This window comes from Mya arenaria, chromosome 4 (assembly GCF_026914265.1).
Source record: "Mya arenaria isolate MELC-2E11 chromosome 4, ASM2691426v1".
Taxonomy (NCBI): domain Eukaryota; kingdom Metazoa; phylum Mollusca; class Bivalvia; order Myida; family Myidae; genus Mya; species Mya arenaria.
This window is the reverse complement of record NC_069125.1, coordinates 21,255,221-21,277,743: the sequence shown is the minus strand read 5'-3', so window position 1 is coordinate 21,277,743 and position 22,523 is coordinate 21,255,221. Positions and strand designations below refer to the sequence as shown.

At 36.0% G+C, this 22,523-nt stretch overlaps 1 protein-coding gene across 3 annotated transcripts in view; it reads right to left on the bottom strand.

The window, feature by feature from the left end:
• Positions 1 to 22,523, bottom strand: part of LOC128231686 (probable 4-coumarate--CoA ligase 1) — a 178,154-nt gene that overhangs the window by 104,494 nt on the left and 51,137 nt on the right. For all 3 annotated transcript variants that reach the window (XR_008260417.1, XM_052944761.1, XM_052944759.1), the window contains exon 3: positions 19,111 to 19,190. Coding sequence is in view for 2 of the 3 variants with exons in the window: in XM_052944761.1 (XP_052800721.1) it covers positions 19,111 to 19,190 (80 nt within the window). In the remaining variant the exon portion in view is untranslated. The remainder of the gene's footprint in view (positions 1 to 19,110; positions 19,191 to 22,523) is intronic.

Genomic DNA, 22,523 nt, shown 5'->3' with positions numbered 1-22,523 from the left:
GCACGTTTAGTTTGCTATACAATTTAATATCGCATTTATATTAACCTTTGCCATTTTCAGGATCGCAAAAAATAAATCGTCAAAACAAATATGGCGGATACTGGACTTACCGAATACGTTAAATCACCGAAAAACGAAGATAATTACCGAATTGCACTAGAAAAATATCGAAATACACCAAATATTCAAACAAATTTATTGTTTTTGATTTAATATATATTATAAATGCCTCACCAACCTAAATTTTTTGGCTTCGATTTTGGCATTTTTCCGCTGCATCCTATCTTTTGTATTAAGGGGTTTTACCCATTTTCTCACCAATGTTTTTGTCTGCGTCCTATATATAGTATAATTCAGTATATATTTTTTTGTTTGTTCATAATGTTTTGCTTTTTGTCTTTCTGAAATTAGGAATTTCAGAGGATCATTTGGTGAAATTCAGGGTCCGCCGTGCGTACTGGCAACGATAAAGTAGGGTTAAAATGCCTCAGCTATTACTTTAGCAAATAATAATAATCATGTACTACAACTTTTAAAAGATTTTGTTTTAATTGAATATTCGAATATTTGATCAAAAGAATTACAGAATATTTTAATTTCAATTTTGCCATTCGTTTGCATCCCTAATATTTTCATTGTATTGAATGCATCATGTTGCGAACTGTACAAGGTACGGTACGGTAACTATGTTCAATAAACACTCTCCTCTTGCGGAGTTACAAAGCAAATAACAAACAAGGTTAACAAGACTTTCTTTAAAGTATCAAAGAAAAATTCACACACATTCAGTAAGCAATCCAGCTTGGCTCGATATTCTTAAAGGTAGAAGTATTTTGGCCGGTCCTCGGAATATCGAGCCAACGAGTTTCAACTCTAAATCTTATTTGCTGAACAGATGTAACATACAATTTCCTTTCAATTTGTTTATATGATACATGAATGTATGAAAACTAAACAAGAGCCGTTACAGGAACATGAGAAATGCCCTCCAAAAACCTCATTGGACAATATAGCCGTTGAATTAGGCATAATACATATGGATGGATAGCCTTCAGTATCGAACATATTTTCATGACGATCTTCATTAACTTCCCATGAAGTATGCATATACTAATCGCTTACATTTTCAAAGAACAAAGTATGTACACAGAGATGATAAGTCACTGCAAAATTGAGTGGATGTCAATTTGTGTATGTTTTACTTTTAAATGTGAATTATGAGCATTATTTAACATGACTGTATATATTATGCAAACATTTTTAAAAAAGAAAGAGATATTTTTGACAGGATCCAAGATTTTAATAAAAACCTAGATTAAAAAAAAGGTATGCAACAAATAAATGTTGATGTTAAAGAGAATGAACAAACAAAATAACAAGCGCTGGATAAGTTTTGGGTAATGACTTAATCATGTTTACTGTATTGAAATCATAGTTCCAATTATCAATAGTCCGCTGGTTACGTGTTAAAACTGCCTATCAAGTATGAGATTAATAGGCCAAAGCGTTCATCAGTAATTGACCCTTAACCTTTATCCCCTGACCTCAAAATCAAAAGGGATCATCTACTGGTCATGACCAACGAACCTCTCTACTAAATTTGAGGTCCCTGGACCCTAGCGTTCTACAATCATTGATCAGAAACAGACTTTTAGCTCAATTTTACTACTTTGATCAATTGCCTCCATAATCAATAGTATACCAATTAAGTTTGAGGTCCATGGGCCTAAGCGTTCACAAATTAATGATCGGACTTGAAGAGTGGGGACAAACAAACTGTTGGATTACTTTATGCCACCCTTTGGGGACATAAAAATATAACAAAAGCGACTATTTTCTTTGCACTAAAAGAATCTTTACTTGGGCACTTACACTTTTCAAAGGTTCAAACTCACACATCAGAAGCTCTAGAACAACGACATAACATGTTTAACAAGTGGCTCAAGAGGGTCTATGCTCTACTGGCATGGTTTGTTTGGTAAATTTTTATCCAGAGCATGAATGTAAGGGTAATAGGCATCATACTGATAGTTCACTTGAAGCATTTCATTGTAGTTAATGGCCATTACAGTCTTGTAACATATAACAGGCAATGTGAATATGGCGGTTCGATTGATTACAAAAGTGTTGCCAATTTCAAGGGCCATAATCCAGTCATGCCTGGAGGGACCTGGCTGGGTTTTTAAAGCAACCATTGAGGTGTCATCAATATTTAACTACTGCCTAAGTTTGGTGAAGAGCAGAGGCTCTATTGTGTTCACAAGCAATATTATAGTAGTTTTTTAGAATTCCAGTCATGCATTGGAGGATCAGGCTGGTTTTAAAAAGGAATCATGATTAAGTCAATATCTAACTACTGAATAAGTTTAGTAAATATTAGGTTATAAATGGAGGTTCTATTGTGCTCACAAGCTCAATTATAGGAATTTAGACAATTTGAAGGGCCTTAATCCAGTCATGAATTGGCTTAGCTGGCTATTCTTTTTTTAAAGGAACCAGTATTTAACTACTGTCCCAGATTGGTGAAGATTGGATAAAATAGTGAGACTTTATTGGGTTTACAGGCCATATTATAGCAATTTGGACGAATTCAAGGGCAATAATCCAATCACACATAAGGCAGATCTGGCTGTTTTTTTAATGGAACCATGATTAAGTCAATATCTAACTACTCTTAAAGTTAAGTAAACATCAGATAATACTAGGCTCTTTTGTGTTCACAGCCTAAATTATAACAATAATGACAATTACAGGAGCCCTAATCCAGTCATAAATAGGCAGATCTGGCTGGTTTTCAAAAGGACCAGAGGTCTCATCAACATTTTACTGCTGACTAATGTGCTGAAGATCGAATAAGAAATGGAGGCTCAATGTGTTCACAAGCTGTATTATAGAATTTTTGACAATATCAAGGACAATCTAGTCATGCATGGGTGTATCTGGCTGGTTTACGAACAGAACCAAGCTCAAATGGATATTTTACTACAGTGTAAGTTTGGTTAAGATACAATCAAAACTAAAGACTTTATCACGTTCACAAGCAACTGTTCACAGAACAAACCTTCAAAGAGGATACACCTCAAGTCATTACATCATGTACGTGTAAACCTGTATAGAAGATACACCTGAAGTCATTACATCATGTACGTGTAAACCTGTATAGAAGGTACACGTCAAGTCATTACATCATGTACGTCTAAACCTGTATAGATGGTACACCTCAAGTCATTACATCATGTACGTGTAAACCTGTATAGAAGGTACACCTCAAGTCATTACATCATGTACTTGTTAAACATGTGTAGAAGGTACACCTCAAGTCATTACATCATGTACGTGTGAACCTGTATAAAAGGTACATCTCAAGTCATAACATCATTTACTTGTTAAACCTGTATAGATGGTACACCTCAAATCATTACATCATGTACTTGTAAACCTGTATAGAAGGTACACCTAAAGTCATTACATAATGTACTTGTAAACCTGTATAGAAGGTACACCTAAAGTCATTACATAATGTACTTGTAAACCTGTATAGATGGTACACCTCAAGTCATTACATCATGTACTTGTTAAACCTGTATAGATGGTACACCTCAAGTCATTACATCATGTACTTGTAAACCTGTATAGAAGGTACACCTCAAGTCATTACATCATGTACTTGTTAAACCTGTATAGAAGGTACACCTAAAGTCATTACATAATGTACTTGTAAACCTGTATAGATGGTACACCTCAAGTCATTACATCATGTACTTGTAAACCTGTATAGATGGTACACCTCAAGTCATTACATCATGTACTTGTTAAACCTGTATAGAAGGTACACCTCAAGTCATTACATCATGTACTTGTTAAACCTGTATAGAAGGTACACCTCAAGTCATTACATCATGTACTTGTAAACCTGTATAGACGGTACACCTCAAGTCATTACATCATGTACTTGTTAAACCTGTATAGACGGTCCATCTCAAGTCATTACATCATGTACTTGTAAACCTGTATAGAAGGTACATCTCAAGTCATTACATCATGTACGTGTAAACCTGTATAGATGGTACACCTCAAGTCATTACATCATGTACGTGTAAACCTGTATAGAAGATACACCTCAAGTCATTACATCATGTACGTGTAAACCTGTATAGATGGTACACCTCAAGTCATTACATCATGTACGTGTGAACCTGTATAGATGGTACACCTCAAGTCATTACATCATGTACGTGTAAACCTGTATAGATGGTACACCTCAAGTCATTACATCATGTACGTGTAAACCTGTATAGATGGTACACCTCAAATCATTACATCATGTACGTGTGAACCTGTATAGAAGATACACCTCAAGTCATTACATCATGTACGTGTAAACCTGTGTAGATGGTACACCTCAAGTCATTACATCATGTACGTGTGAACCTGTATAGATGGTACACCTCAAGTCATTACATCATGTACTTGTGAACCTGTATAGATGGGTACACCTCAAGTCATTACATCATGTACTTGTTAAACCTGTATAGACGGTACACCTCAAGTCATTACATCATGTACTTGTTAAACCTGTATAGATGGTACACCTCAAGTCATTACATCATGTATGTGTAAACCTGTATAGATGGTACACCTCAAGTCATAACATCATGTACTTGTTAAACCTGTATAGATGGTACACCTCAAGTCATTACATCATGTATGTGTAAACCTGTATAGATGGTACACCTCAAGTCATTACATCATGTACTTGTTAAACCTGTATAAAAGGTACACCTCAAGTCATTACATCATGTACTTGTAAACCTGTATAGATGGTACACCTCAAGTCATTACATCATGTACTTGTAAACCTGTATAGATGGTACACCTCAAGTCATTACATCATGTACTTGTTAAACCTGTATAGAAGGTACACCTCAAGTCATTACATCATGTACTTGTTAAACCTGTATAGATGGTACACCTCAAGTCATTACATCATGTACTTGTTAAACCTGTATAAAAGGTACACCTCAAGTCATTACATCATGTACTTGTAAACCTGTATAGATGGTACACCTCAAGTCATTACATCATGTACTTGTTAAACCTGTATAGATGGTACACCTCAAATCATTACATCATGTACTTGTTAAACCTGTATAAAAGGTACACCTCAAGTCATTACATCATGTACGTGTGAACCTGTATAGAAGATACATCTCAAGTCATTACATCATGTACTTGTAAACCTGTATAGATGGTACACCTTAAGTCATTACATCATGTACGTGTAAACCTGTATAGATGGTACACCTCAAGTCATTACAGCATGTACGTGTAAACCTGTATAGATGGTACACCTCAATTCATTACATCATGTACTTGTAAACATGTATAGATGGTACACCTCAAGTCATTACATCATGTACTTGTAAACCTGTAAAGAAGGTACACCTCAAGTCATTACATCATGTACTTGTAAACCTGTATATATGGTACACCTCAAGTCATTACATCATGTACTTGTAAACCTGTATAGAAGGTACACCTCAAGTCATTATGTGTAAACCTGTTTAGAAGGTACACCTCAAGTCATTACATCATGTTTGTGTAAACCTGTATAGAAGGTACACCTCAAGTCATTACATCATGTATGTGTAAACCTGTATAGAAGGTACACCTCAAGTCATTACATCATGTACTTGTTAACCTGTATAGAAGGTACACCTCAAGTCATTACATCATGTACTTGTTAAACCTGTATAGATGGTACACCTCAAGTCATTACATCATGTACTTGTTAAACCTGTATAGATGGTACACCTCAAGTCATTACATCATGTACTTGTAAACCTGTATAGATGGTACACCTCAAGTCATTACATCATGTACTTGTAAACCTGTATAGACGGTACACCTCAAGTCATTACATCATGTACTTGTAAACCTGTATAGACGGTACACCTCAAGTCATTACATCATGTACTTGTAAACCTGTATAGACGGTACACCTCAAGTCATTACATTATGTACTTGTAAACCTGTATAGATGGTACACCTCAAGTCATTACATCATGTACTTGTAAACCTGTATAGATGGTACACCTCAAGTCATTACATCATGTACTTGTAAACATGTATAGATGGTACACCTCAAGTCATTACATCATGTACTTGTAAACATGTATAGACGGTACACCTCAAGTCATTACATCATGTACGTGTTAACCTGTATAGAAGGTACACCTAAAGTCATTACATAATGTACTTGTAAACCTGTATAGATGGTACACCTCAAGTCATTACATCATGTACTTGTAAACCTGTATAGATGGTACACCTCAAGTCATTACATCATGTACTTGTTAAACCTGTATAGAAGGTACACCTCAAGTCATTACATCATGTACTTGTTAAACCTGTATAGAAGGTACACCTCAAGTCATTACATCATGTACTTGTAAACCTGTATAGACGGTACACCTCAAGTCATTACATCATGTACTTGTTAAACCTGTATAGACGGTCCATCTCAAGTCATTACATCATGTACTTGTAAACCTGTATAGAAGGTACATCTCAAATCATTACATCATGTACGTGTGAACCTGTATAGATGGTACACCTCAAATCATTACATCATGTACGTGTAAACCTGTATAGAAGATACACCTCAAGTCATTACATCATGTACGTGTAAACCTGTATAGATGGTACACCTCAAGTCATTACATCATGTACGTGTGAACCTGTATAGATGGTACACCTCAAGTCATTACATCATGTACTTGTGAACCTGTATAGATGGGTACACCTCAGGTCATTACATCATGTATGTGTAAACCTGTATAGACGGTACACCTCAAGTCATTACATCATGTACTTGTTAAACCTGTATAGATGGTACACCTCAAGTCATTACATCATGTATGTGTAAACCTGTATAGATGGTACACCTCAAGTCATTACATCATGTACTTGTTAAACCTGTATAAAAGGTACACCTCAAGTCATTACATCATGTACTTGTTAAACCTGTATATATGGTACACCTCAAGTCATTACATCATGTACTTGTAAACCTGTATAGAAGGTACACCTCAAGTCATTATGTGTAAACCTGTTTAAAAGGTACACCTCAAGTCATTACATCATGTTTGTGTAAACCTGTATAGAAGGTACACCTCAAGTCATTACATCATGTATGTGTAAACCTGTATAGAAGGTACACCTCAAGTCATTACATCATGTACTTGTTAACCTGTATAGAAGGTACACCTCAAGTCATTACATCATGTACTTGTTAAACCTGTATAGATGGTACACCTCAAGTCATTACATCATGTACTTGTTAAACCTGTATAGATGGTACACCTCAAGTCATTACATCATGTACTTGTAAACCTGTATAGACGGTACACCTCAAGTCATTACATCATGTACTTGTAAACCTGTATAGACGGTACACCTCAAGTCATTACATCATGTACTTGTAAACCTGTATAGACGGTACACCTCAAGTCATTACATCATGTACTTGTAAACCTGTATAGCCGGTACACCTCAAGTCATTACATTATGTACTTGTAAACCTGTATAGATGGTACACCTCAAGTCATTACATCATGTACTTGTAAACCTGTATAGATGGTACACCTCAAGTCATTATATCATGTACTTGTAAACATGTATAGATGGTACACCTCAAGTCATTACATCATGTACTTGTAAACATGTATAGACGGTACACCTCAAGTCATTACATCATGTATGTGTTAACCTGTATAGAAGGTACACCTAAAGTCATTACATAATGTACTTGTAAACCTGTATAGATGGTACACCTCAAGTCATTACATCATGTACTTGTAAACCTGTATAGATGGTACACCTCAAGTCATTACATCATGTACTTGTTAAACCTGTATAGAAGGTACACCTCAAGTCATTACATCATGTACGTGTAAACCTGTATAGAAGGTACACCTCAAGTCATTACATCATGTACTTGTAAACCTGTATAGATGGTACACCTCAAGTCATTACATCATGTACTTGTAAACCTGTATAGATGGTACACCTCAAGTCATTACATCATGTATGTGTAAACCTGTATAGAAGGTACACCTCAAGTCATTACATCATGTACTTGTAAACCTGTATAGATGGTACATCTCAAGTCATTACATCATGTACGTGTAAACCTGTATAGATGGTACACCTCAAGTCATTACATCATGTACTTGTAAACCTGTATAGATGGTACACCTCAAGTCATTACATCATGTACTTGTAAACCTGTATAGAAGGTACACCTCAAGTCATTACATCATGTACGTGTAAACCTGTATAGATGGTACACCTCAAGTCATTACATCATGTACTTGTAAACCTGTATAGATGGTACACCTCAAATCATTACATCATGTACTTGTAAACATGTATAGAAGGTACATCTCAAGTCATTACATCATGTACGTGTAAACCTGTATAGACGGTCCATCTCAAGTCATTACATCATGTACTTGTAAACCTGTATAGACGGTACACCTCAAGTCATTACATCATGTACTTGTTAAACCTGTATAGACGGTCCATCTCAAGTCATTACATCATGTACGTGTGAACCTGTATAGAAGGTACACCTCAAGTCATTACATCATGTACGTGTAAACCTGTATAGATGGTACACCTAAAGTCATTACATCATGTACTTGTAAACCTGTATAGAAGGTACACCTCAAGTCATTACATCATGTACTTGTTAAACCTGTATAGACGGTCCATCTCAAGTCATTACATCATGTACGTGTGAACCTGTATAGAAGGTACACCTCAAGTCATTACATCATGTACGTGTAAACCTGTATAGAAGGTACACCTAAAGTCATTACATCATGTACTTGTAAACCTGTATAGAAAGTACACCTCAAGTCATTACATCATGTACGTGTAAACCTGTATAGAAGGTACACCTAAAGTCATTACATCATATACGTGTGAACCTGTATAGATGGTACACCTCAAGTCATTACATCATGTACGTGTGAACATGTATAGATGGTACACCTCAAGTCATTACATCATGTACTTGTTAAACCTGTATAGATGGTACACCTCAAGTCATTACATCATGTACGTGTGAACCTGTATAGAAGGTACACCTCAAGTCATTACATCATGTACTTGTAAACCTGTATAGCCGGTACACCTCAAGTCATTACATCATGTACTTGTAAACCTGTATAGATGGTACACCTCAAATCATTACATCATGTACTTGTAAACATGTATAGATGGTACACCTCAAGTCATTACATCATGTACTTGTAAACATGTATAGATGGTACACCTCAAGTCATTACATCATGTACGTGTAAACCTGTATAGATGGTACACCTCAAGTCATTACATCATGTACTTGTAAACATGTATAGATGGTACACCTCAATTCATTACATCATGTACTTGTAAACATGTATAGATGGTACACCTCAAGTCATTACATCATGTACTTGTAAACCTGTATAGAAGGTACACCTCAAGTCATTACATCATGTACTTGTAAACCTGTATAGAAGGTACACCTCAAGTCATTACATCATGTACTTGTAAACCTGTATAGATGGTACACCTCAAGTCATTACATCATGTACTTGTAAACATGTATAGATGGTACACCTCAAGTCATTACATCATGTACTTGTAAACCTGTATAGAAGGTACACCTCAAGTCATTACATCATGTACGTGTAAACCTGTATAGATGGTACACCTCAAGTCATTACATCATGTACTTGTAAACATGTATAGATGGTACATCTCAAGTCATTACATCATGTACTTGTAAACCTGTATAGAAGGTACACCTCAAGTCATTACATCATGTACGTGTGAACCTGTATAGACGGTACACCTCAAGTCATTACATCATGTACGTGTGAACCTGTATAGATGGTACACCTAAAGTCATTACATCATGTACGTGTAAACTTGTATAGATGGTACACCTCAAGTCATTACATCATGTACTTGTAAACCTGTATAGATGGTACACCTTAAGTCATTACATCATGTACGTGTGAACCTGTATAGATGGTACACCTCAAGTCATTACATCATGTACGTGTAAACCTGTATAGATGGTACACCTCAAGTCATTACATCATGTACGTGTGAACCTGTATAGATGGTACACCTCAAGTCATTACATCATGTACTTGTGAACCTGTATAGATGGGTACACCTCAAGTCATTACATCATGTATGTGTAAACCTGTATAGACGGTACACCTCAAGTCATTACATCATGTACTTGTTAAACCTGTATAGATGGTACACCTCAAGTCATTACATCATGTATGTGTAAACCTGTATAGATGGTACACCTCAAGTCATTACATCATGTACTTGTTAAACCTGTATAAAGGGTACACCTCAAGTCATTACATCATGTACTTGTAAACCTGTATAGATGGTACACCTCAAGTCATTACATCATGTACTTGTTAAACCTGTATAGAAAGTAAACCTCAAGTCATTACATCATGTACTTGTAAACCTGTATAGATGGTACACCTCAAGTCATTACATCATGTACTTGTAAACCTGTATAGATGGTACACCTCAAATCATTACATCATGTACTTGTTAAACCTGTATAGAAGGTACACCTCAAGTCATTACATCATGTACGTGTGAACCTGTATAGAAGATACATCTCAAGTCATTACATCATGTACTTGTAAACCTGTATAGAAGATACATCTCAAGTCATTACATCATGTACTTGTAAACCTGTATAGATGGTACACCTTAAGTCATTACATCATGTACGTGTAAACTTGTATAGATGGTACACCTCAAGTCATTACAGCATGTACGTGTAAACCTGTATAGAAGGTACACCTCAAGTCATTACATCATGTACTTGTAAACCTGTATATATGGTACACCTCAAGTCATTACATCATGTACTTGTAAACCTGTATAGAAGGTACACCTCAAGTCATTATGTGTAAACCTGTTTAGAAGGTACACCTCAAGTCATTACATCATGTTTGTGTAAACCTGTATAGAAGGTACACCTCAAGTCATTACATCATGTATGTGTAAACCTGTATAGAAGGTACACCTCAAGTCATTACATCATGTACTTGTTAACCTGTATAGAAGGTACACCTCAAGTCATTACATCATGTACTTGTTAAACCTGTATAGATGGTACACCTCAAGTCATTACATCATGTACTTGTTAAACCTGTATAGATGGTACACCTCAAGTCATTACATCATGTACTTGTAAACCTGTATAGATGGTACACCTCAAGTCATTACATCATGTACTTGTAAACCTGTATAGACGGTACACCTCAAGTCATTACATCATGTACTTGTAAACCTGTATAGACGGTACACCTCAAGTCATTACATCATGTACTTGTAAACCTGTATAGACGGTACACCTCAAGTCATTACATTATGTACTTGTAAACCTGTATAGATGGTACACCTCAAGTCATTACATCATGTACTTGTAAACCTGTATAGATGGTACACCTCAAGTCATTACATCATGTACTTGTAAACATGTATAGATGGTACACCTCAAGTCATTACATCATGTACTTGTAAACATGTATAGACGGTACACCTCAAGTCATTACATCATGTACGTGTTAACCTGTATAGAAGGTACACCTAAAGTCATTACATAATGTACTTGTAAACCTGTATAGATGGTACACCTCAAGTCATTACATCATGTACTTGTAAACCTGTATAGATGGTACACCTCAAGTCATTACATCATGTACTTGTTAAACCTGTATAGAAGGTACACCTCAAGTCATTACATCATGTACTTGTTAAACCTGTATAGAAGGTACACCTCAAGTCATTACATCATGTACTTGTAAACCTGTATAGACGGTACACCTCAAGTCATTACATCATGTACTTGTTAAACCTGTATAGACGGTCCATCTCAAGTCATTACATCATGTACTTGTAAACCTGTATAGAAGGTACATCTCAAATCATTACATCATGTACGTGTGAACCTGTATAGATGGTACACCTCAAATCATTACATCATGTACGTGTAAACCTGTATAGAAGATACACCTCAAGTCATTACATCATGTACGTGTAAACCTGTATAGATGGTACACCTCAAGTCATTACATCATGTACGTGTGAACCTGTATAGATGGTACACCTCAAGTCATTACATCATGTACTTGTGAACCTGTATAGATGGGTACACCTCAGGTCATTACATCATGTATGTGTAAACCTGTATAGACGGTACACCTCAAGTCATTACATCATGTACTTGTTAAACCTGTATAGATGGTACACCTCAAGTCATTACATCATGTATGTGTAAACCTGTATAGATGGTACACCTCAAGTCATTACATCATGTACTTGTTAAACCTGTATAAAAGGTACACCTCAAGTCATTACATCATGTACTTGTTAAACCTGTATATATGGTACACCTCAAGTCATTACATCATGTACTTGTAAACCTGTATAGAAGGTACACCTCAAGTCATTATGTGTAAACCTGTTTAAAAGGTACACCTCAAGTCATTACATCATGTTTGTGTAAACCTGTATAGAAGGTACACCTCAAGTCATTACATCATGTACGTGTAAACCTGTATAGAAGGTACACCTCAAGTCATTACATCATGTACTTGTTAACCTGTATAGAAGGTACACCTCAAGTCATTACATCATGTACTTGTTAAACCTGTATAGATGGTACACCTCAAGTCATTACATCATGTACTTGTTAAACCTGTATAGATGGTACACCTCAAGTCATTACATCATGTACTTGTAAACCTGTATAGACGGTACACCTCAAGTCATTACATCATGTACTTGTAAACCTGTATAGACGGTACACCTCAAGTCATTACATCATGTACTTGTAAACCTGTATAGACGGTACACCTCAAGTCATTACATCATGTACTTGTAAACCTGTATAGACGGTACACCTCAAGTCATTACATTATGTACTTGTAAACCTGTATAGATGGTACACCTCAAGTCATTACATCATGTACTTGTAAACCTGTATAGATGGTACACCTCAAGTCATTACATCATGTACTTGTAAACATGTATAGATGGTACACCTCAAGTCATTACATCATGTACTTGTAAACATGTATAGACGGTACACCTCAAGTCATTACATCATGTATGTGTTAACCTGTATAGAAGGTACACCTAAAGTCATTACATAATGTACTTGTAAACCTGTATAGATGGTACACCTCAAGTCATTACATCATGTACTTGTAAACCTGTATAGATGGTACACCTCAAGTCATTACATCATGTACTTGTTAAACCTGTATAGAAGGTACACCTCAAGTCATTACATCATGTACGTGTAAACCTGTATAGAAGATACACCTCAAGTCATTACATCATGTACTTGTAAACCTGTATAGATGGTACACCTCAAGTCATTACATCATGTACTTGTAAACCTGTATAGATGGTACACCTCAAGTCATTACATCATGTATGTGTAAACCTGTATAGAAGGTACACCTCAAGTCATTACATCATGTACTTGTAAACCTGTATAGATGGTACACCTCAAGTCATTACATCATGTACGTGTAAACCTGTATAGATGGTACACCTCAAGTCATTACATCATGTACTTGTAAACCTGTATAGATGGTACACCTCAAGTCATTACATCATGTACTTGTAAACCTGTATAGAAGGTACACCTCAAGTCATTACATCATGTACGTGTAAACCTGTATAGATGGTACACCTCAAGTCATTACATCATGTACTTGTAAACCTGTATAGATGGTACACCTCAAATCATTACATCATGTACTTGTAAACATGTATAGAAGGTACATCTCAAGTCATTACATCATGTACGTGTAAACCTGTATAGACGGTCCATCTCAAGTCATTACATCATGTACTTGTAAACCTGTATAGACGGTACACCTCAAGTCATTACATCATGTACTTGTTAAACCTGTATAGACGGTCCATCTCAAGTCATTACATCATGTACGTGTGAACCTGTATAGAAGGTACACCTCAAGTCATTACATCATGTACGTGTAAACCTGTATAGATGGTACACCTAAAGTCATTACATCATGTACTTGTAAACCTGTATAGAAGGTACACCTCAAGTCATTACATCATGTACTTGTTAAACCTGTATAGACGGTCCATCTCAAGTCATTACATCATGTACGTGTGAACCTGTATAGAAGGTACACCTCAAGTCATTACATCATGTACGTGTAAACCTGTATAGAAGGTACACCTAAAGTCATTACATCATGTACTTGTAAACCTGTATAGAAAGTACACCTCAAGTCATTACATCATGTACGTGTAAACCTGTATAGAAGGTACACCTAAAGTCATTACATCATGTACGTGTGAACCTGTATAGATGGTACACCTCAAGTCATTACATCATGTACGTGTGAACATGTATAGATGGTACACCTCAAGTCATTACATCATGTACTTGTTAAACCTGTATAGATGGTACACCTCAAGTCATTACATCATGTACGTGTGAACCTGTATAGAAGGTACACCTCAAGTCATTACATCATGTACTTGTAAACCTGTATAGCCGGTACACCTCAAGTCATTACATCATGTACTTGTAAACCTGTATAGCCGGTACACCTCAAGTCATTACATCATGTACTTGTAAACCTGTATAGATGGTACACCTCAAATCATTACATCATGTACTTGTAAACATGTATAGATGGTACACCTCAAGTCATTACATCATGTACTTGTAAACATGTATAGATGGTACACCTCAAGTCATTACATCATGTACGTGTAAACCTGTATAGATGGTACACCTCAAGTCATTACATCATGTACTTGTAAACATGTATAGATGGTACATCTCAAATCATTACATCATGTACTTGTAAACATGTATAGATGGTACACCTTAAGTCATTACATCATGTACTTGTAAACCTGTATAGAAGGTACACCTCAAGTCATTACATCATGTACTTGTAAACCTGTATAGAAGGTACACCTCAAGTCATTACATCATGTACTTGTAAACCTGTATAGATGGTACACCTCAAGTCATTACATCATGTACTTGTAAACCTGTATAGATGGTACACCTCAAGTCATTACATCATGTACTTGTAAACATGTATAGATGGTACACCTCAAGTCATTACATCATGTACTTGTAAACCTGTATAGATGGTACACCTCAAGTCATTACATCATGTACTTGTAAACCTGTATAGATGGTACACCTCAAGTCATTACATCATGTACTTGTAAACCTGTATAGAAGGTACACCTCAAGTCATTACATCATGTACGTGTGAACCTGTATAGACGGTACACCTCAAGTCATTACATCATGTACGTGTGAACCTGTATAGAAGGTACACCTAAAGTCATTACATCATGTACGTGTGAACATGTATAGATGGTACACCTCAAGTCATTACATCATGTACTTGTAAACCTGTATAGATGGTACACCTTAAGTCATTACATCATGTACGTGTGAACCTGTATAGATGGTACACCTCAAGTCATTACATCATGTACTTGTAAACCTGTATAGATGGTACACCTCAAGTCATTACATCATGTACGTGTGAACCTGTATAGATGGTACACCTCAAGTCATTACATCATGTACTTGTGAACCTGTATAGATGGGTACACCTCAAGTCATTACATCATGTATGTGTAAACCTGTATAGACGGTACACCTCAAGTCATTACATCATGTACTTGTTAAACCTGTATAGATGGTACACCTCAAGTCATTACATCATGTACTTGTAAACCTGTATAGATGGTACACCTCAAGTCATTACATCATGTACTTGTTAAACCTGTATAAAAGGTACACCTCAAGTCATTACATCATGTACTTGTAAACCTGTATAGATGGTACACCTCAAGTCATTACATCATGTACTTGTTAAACCTGTATAGAAGGTACACCTCAAGTCATTACATCATGTACTTGTAAACCTGTATAGATGGTACACCTCAAGTCATTACATCATGTACTTGTAAACCTGTATAGATGGTACACCTCAAATCATTACATCATGTACTTGTTAAACCTGTATAGAAGGTACACCTCAAGTCATTACATCATGTACGTGTGAACCTGTATAGAAGATACATCTCAAGTCATTACATCATGTACTTGTAAACCTGTATAGAAGATACATCTCAAGTCATTACATCATGTACTTGTAAACCTGTATAGATGGTACACCTTAAGTCATTACATCATGTACGTGTAAACTTGTATAGATGGTACACCTCAAGTCATTACATCATGTACGTGTAAACCTGTATAGAAGGTACACCTCAAGTCATTACATCATGTACTTGTAAACCTGTATATATGGTACACCTCAAGTCATTACATCATGTACTTGTAAACCTGTATAGAAGGTACACCTCAAGTCATTATGTGTAAACCTGTTTAGAAGGTACACCTCAAGTCATTACATCATGTTTGTGTAAACCTGTATAGAAGGTACACCTCAAGTCATTACATCATGTATGTGTAAACCTGTATAGAAGGTACACCTCAAGTCATTACATCATGTACTTGTTAACCTGTATAGAAGGTACACCTCAAGTCATTACATCATGTACTTGTTAAACCTGTATAGATGGTACACCTCAAGTCATTACATCATGTACTTGTTAAACCTGTATAGATGGTACACCTCAAGTCATTACATCATGTACTTGTAAACCTGTATAGACGGTACACCTCAAGTCATTACATCATGTACTTGTAAACCTGTATAGACGGTACACCTCAAGTCATTACATCATGTACTTGTAAACCTGTATAGACGGTACACCTCAAGTCATTACATCATGTACTTGTAAACATGTATAGACGGTACACCTCAAGTCATTACATTATGTACTTGTAAACCTGTATAGATGGTACACCTCAAGTCATTACATCATGTACTTGTAAACCTGTATAGATGGTACACCTCAAGTCATTACATCATGTACTTGTAAACATGTATAGATGGTACACCTCAAGTCATTACATCATGTACTTGTAAACATGTATAGACGGTACACCTCAAGTCATTACATCATGTACGTGTTAACCTGTATAGACGGTACACCTCAAGTCATTACATCATGTACTTGATAAACCTGTATAGATGGTACACCTCAAGTCATTACATCATGTACTTGTTAAACCTGTATAGACGGTACACCTCAAGTCATTACATCATGTACTTGTAAACCTGTATAGACGGTACACCTCAAGTCATTACATCATGTACTTGTTAAACCTGTATAGACGGTACACCTCAAGTCATTACATCATGTACGTGTGAACCTGTATAGAAGATACATCTCAAGTCATTACATCATGTACTTGTAAACCTGTATAGATGGTACACCTTAAGTCATTACATCATGTACGTGTAAACCTGTATAGATGGTACACCTCAAGTCATTACATCATGTACGTGTAAACCTGTATAGATGGTACACCTCAATTCATTACATCATGTACTTGTAAACATGTATAGATGGTACACCTCAAGTCATCACATCATGTACTTGTAAACCTGTATAGAAGGTACACCTCAAGTCATTACATCATGTACTTGTAAACCTGTATATATGGTACACCTCAAGTCATTACATCATGTACTTGTAAACCTGTATAGAAGGTACACCTGAAGTCATTATGTGTAAACCTGTTTAGAAGGTACACCTCAAGTCATTACATCATGTATGTGTAAACCTGTATAGAAGGTACACCTCAAGTCATTACATCATGTACTTGTTAACCTGTATAGAAGGTACACCTCAAGTCATTACATCATGTACTTGTTAAACCTGTATAGATGGTACACCTCAAGTCATTACATCATGTACTTGTTAAACCTGTATAGATGGTACACCTCAAGTCATTACATCATGTACTTGTAAACCTGTATAGACGGTACACCTCAAGTCATTACATCATGTACTTGTAAACCTGTATAGACGGTACACCTCAAGTCATTACATCATGTATGTGTAAACCTGTATAGATGGTACACCTCAAGTCATTACATCATGTACTTGTAAACCTGTATAGACGGTACACCTCAAGTCATTACATCATGTACTTGTAAACATGTATAGACAGTACACCTCAAGTCATTACATCATGTACTTGTAAACCTGTATAGATGGTACACCTCAAGTCATTACATCATGTACTTGTAAACATGTATAGATGGTACACCTCAAGTCATTACATCATGTACTTGTAAACATGTATAGACGGTACACCTCAAGTCATTACATCATGTACTTGTTAAACCTGTATAGACGGTACACCTCAAGTCATTACATCATGTACTTGTTAAACCTGTATAGATGGTACACCTCAAGTCATTACATCATGTACTTGTAAACCTGTATAGATGGTACACCTCAAGTCATTACATCATGTACTTGTAAACCTGTATAGATGGTACACCTCAGGTCATTACATCATGTACTTGTAAACCTGTATAGATGGTACACCTCAAGTCATTACATCATGTACTTGTAAACCTGTATAGATGGTACACCTAAAGTCATTACATCATGTACTTGTAAACCTGTATAGAAGGTACACCTCAAGTCATTACATCATGTACTTGTAAACCTGTATAGATGGTACACCTCAAGTCATTACATCATGTACTTGTGAACCTGTATAGAAGGTACACCTCAAGTCATTACATCATGTACGTGTGAACCTGTATAGATGGTACACTTCAAGTCATTACATCATGTACTTGTTAAACATGTATAGAAGATACACCTCAAGTCATTACATCATGTACTTGTAAACCTGTATAGACGGTACACCTCAAGTCATTACATCATGTACTTGTGATCCTCCATAAAGGTTTGTACATGATTTAATGACTTAAGGTGTTACCTGTTTAATTTTATACAGGTTGTCCATGATTCAATTATCTTTAAAGGTGTGTCCATGGTTTAAGTAGTTGAGGTGTATCCTCTATACAGTACATTAACAAGCCTTACCTTGTGAGGGCACTGGCTACCTTTACTGCATGGTCCTTTATCTCAGAGCCTGTGATCCTGCGGCCTGTTGGGTAGTCAACCTGGAGTGGTCATGTACAATTTGTGTCATACCCTGCACTGTGTAAGTGAATTGATCACTATATGACATGTTGCTTCTTAGTTGTAAAACTAAAAAGGTTTTTAAAAGCTGTTTCCGAGTACTCCATTCAATTGACCGTACATTCAATTGCCTTACCATGCCCTTCGTTTTACTTATCAACCATTATGACTCATTAATAATGCCAGTTTCAGGGCGACTTTGCGTGGTATTCCCAGATTCCACTAATATAGCAAACTGCATTCAGATTCCATAAGAAAAGCAAACATAAACTAGAGCTATCACTGAAGGTGATTAATACCCCCGAACGCTGCCTCTCATTATAATTTATCATTGTATGAAGTTTTATGCTATTCCATTCCATGCTACTCTGTAATTTGCTAAAATAGTGTAGTGATGCATGTACGCTGAACTCCTTCTCATTGTGCTGTATTGTATAAAGTTTTATTACATTCCATCCGGTAGTTTTCAAATTATGCTCCGGACAAGAAAAAAGTCATAAAGGGCAATAACTCTGTAATTAGCTGAAATAGAATTGTGGTTCCTGTACACTGCACTCCCTCTCATTATGATATATCACTGTATGAAGTTTCATTAAATTCCATCCAATAGTTTTTAAGTTATGCTCCGGACAAGAAAAAGAAACAAAGGGCAGTATCTCTGTAATTAGATGAAATAGAATTGCGGTTCCAGTACACTGCACTCCCTCTCATTATGATCTATCACTGTATGAAGTTTTATTAAATTCCATCCAATAATTTTTAAGTTATGCTCCGGACAAGAAAAAAGTAACAAAGGGCAGTAACTCTGTAATAAGCTGAAATAGAGTTATGGTTCTTGTTCACTGCACTTCCTCTCATTGTGCTTTACCATTGTATGAAGTTTTAATAAATTCCATCTAGTAGTTTGCAATTTAATGTCTTGAAAAAAAACTGACAGCAAAAAAAACAAATAAAGGTGACAAAGGGCAATAACTCAGTAATAAGCAAGAATAGAGTTATGGCTATTGTACACTGCACTTCCTCTCATCATGCTCTATCGTTGTATGAAGTTTAATTCAATTCCATCCAGTAGTTTTTAAGTTATACTCCGGACAAGGTAAATTGCAACGGACCGACCGACAAACCGACCACAGGGTGACTCCAATATAACCCCTTTAAACTTCGTTTGTCGGGGGTATAATGACAGTATTAAGCAAAGTGCTAAAAGCACTGATGGACTAGGGCTTCATTTAGGGGAATGTTGACAACCATGTTCTAAGCATTGAAAAAATCGGCTCACATCACAAGGGGTCACTGTTTAATGGGCTAGCTTAAACTTTTGACTTAAATTGCTTGCAAGCTGCAAAGGAAATTTGAAAAATCTCGTTAAGTGTGTGTAGAGTGAGGGGGCGGGGTGTGGGGCTAAAGCGTTAAATCAGATAAAGTCATAGTTCTTTTGAATTTCTCAAAGTCGTTTAATCAGACTTGAGCAAATTAATTTACGTGTTTGGCGTATGTTAACCAAAGTACACTTAATCAGACTTGAACAAATTAATTTACGTGTTTGGCGTATGTTAACCAAAGTACACATACTTCTTTAATTTGATCAAATCTTTTATATCAAAGGTCTGTTATTTGCAGTTTCAGAGAAGATGTTCAATGATGTAATTATATACTATATAGAAAACCTGTCACCTCTTTTTCAGGGGAGCTTTAAACCACAGGGCCATTCTTTGAACAATCTTTGTAAAAGACATCTACATTGTACACGTACGTCAGACTGCATGCACAATGCTATTAGGAAGTAGTTTTTATTTGAAAAGTGAAGAATTATTTTCTCCCTCTTAATTAGTGCTTGGTATTCAATTAATATAAAATGTTACCATGATAACTTAGTGCTGTTGATAAATATTAGGCACTGCCTTCTGTCTCATGCTATTCTTATTACTGCTGCAGACTTTTGTACAAAGCAAGTTGAGTAGACTAAGATGAGATGAATATCGTTTATCAAGTATGAAATATTGAAATGTCTTTTAAATACATTGACCATCAAATTTCATAACATGGTGTCAGCAGTTCATCACACTGCTTGTGAGAATGGAATACCAAACATAATCATATTCTTTATTATATACCCATCATCAATCCACATGCAATACATATCACAAAATACTTTAACCCATATTCCGCTCCAGTGCAATACGGCCATATACCACTCTTGTGAAGTTACGTCATAACAAGTATGTTGCGCAATATTAAATTGATGTCATTAAACCAATGAGTGCGTCCTTAAAATGCAATTTATTATGCAAAGATGTGGCTTCTAAGTGATCTAATCAGTAATGTATATAATAAAAGGATTATTAGTACTGCGTTTTGATCCGGATATGTCCTATTCGATTCTGGTAGTTTTTTGTAGATTTTGATTTTACTCGGCTTGTGCCTTGTGAAAACCGAATCTGCAAAAATCTACTTGAGTCGATTACAACCTCCTGGATCAAAACGCAGTACTTATAACCCTATTATGTACAAAACCTGTTACCCCATGGACAGAGTATCTTTAACCCACAGGACCATTGTAACTATGAACAATCATTGTAAAAGACAACTACATGTCAGACTACATACAAGATGCTAAGGAAGTAGTTTGGAAAAATGAGAATTATTTTCTCCGTCTTAATTTGTATGCATTAGATAACTCAATAAATGCAGCAGTTGACCATTCTTGTATTGTCCTCTGTCACTGTCCTGATAGCTCCCTATCTCAATAGTTGCAAAAGGTTGTAGGTTCATGATTCTCCTGGTCCAATATGTCATACAGAAAGAAGATGTTGAATGTAAAATCAAGAAGCTTTCTTTTCATGCAATTCGAATTGAATAGTACTGTAACATTTGGAGTGCCTAGAATTTGTTGTATTCGTAGGCAACATGTATCGGGTGTTGCAGTACATTTGGCAAATACTTTTCACCCGTCCTTGTAAATCTAAAAAAGCTTTCATTTTGCAAAAGTAGTTCATATAACTATAATAAGGTTGCTTAATCAGAGTTTGAATAATTCTGAAAACTAGATGTGCCTTTAACTGGTGGTAAAATCCCGTGAATAACCCCGCACCCCGGGGATCTAAGGTAAGAGCAATTCCCTGATATAATTTGCGGGAAGACAAAACCACCGCAATCTCCCGGCATTACGAGGACACTAGTTCTGGCTTCCATAACTTTAATGTTGATATTTTATGTTTACAACACATTGAACAAGTCCAAAAAGGTAATATGTAATGTATTCGCTGAAGTTCTTTAGCTACGAGGACACTTGAAAGGTTAAAACACAGCCCTCC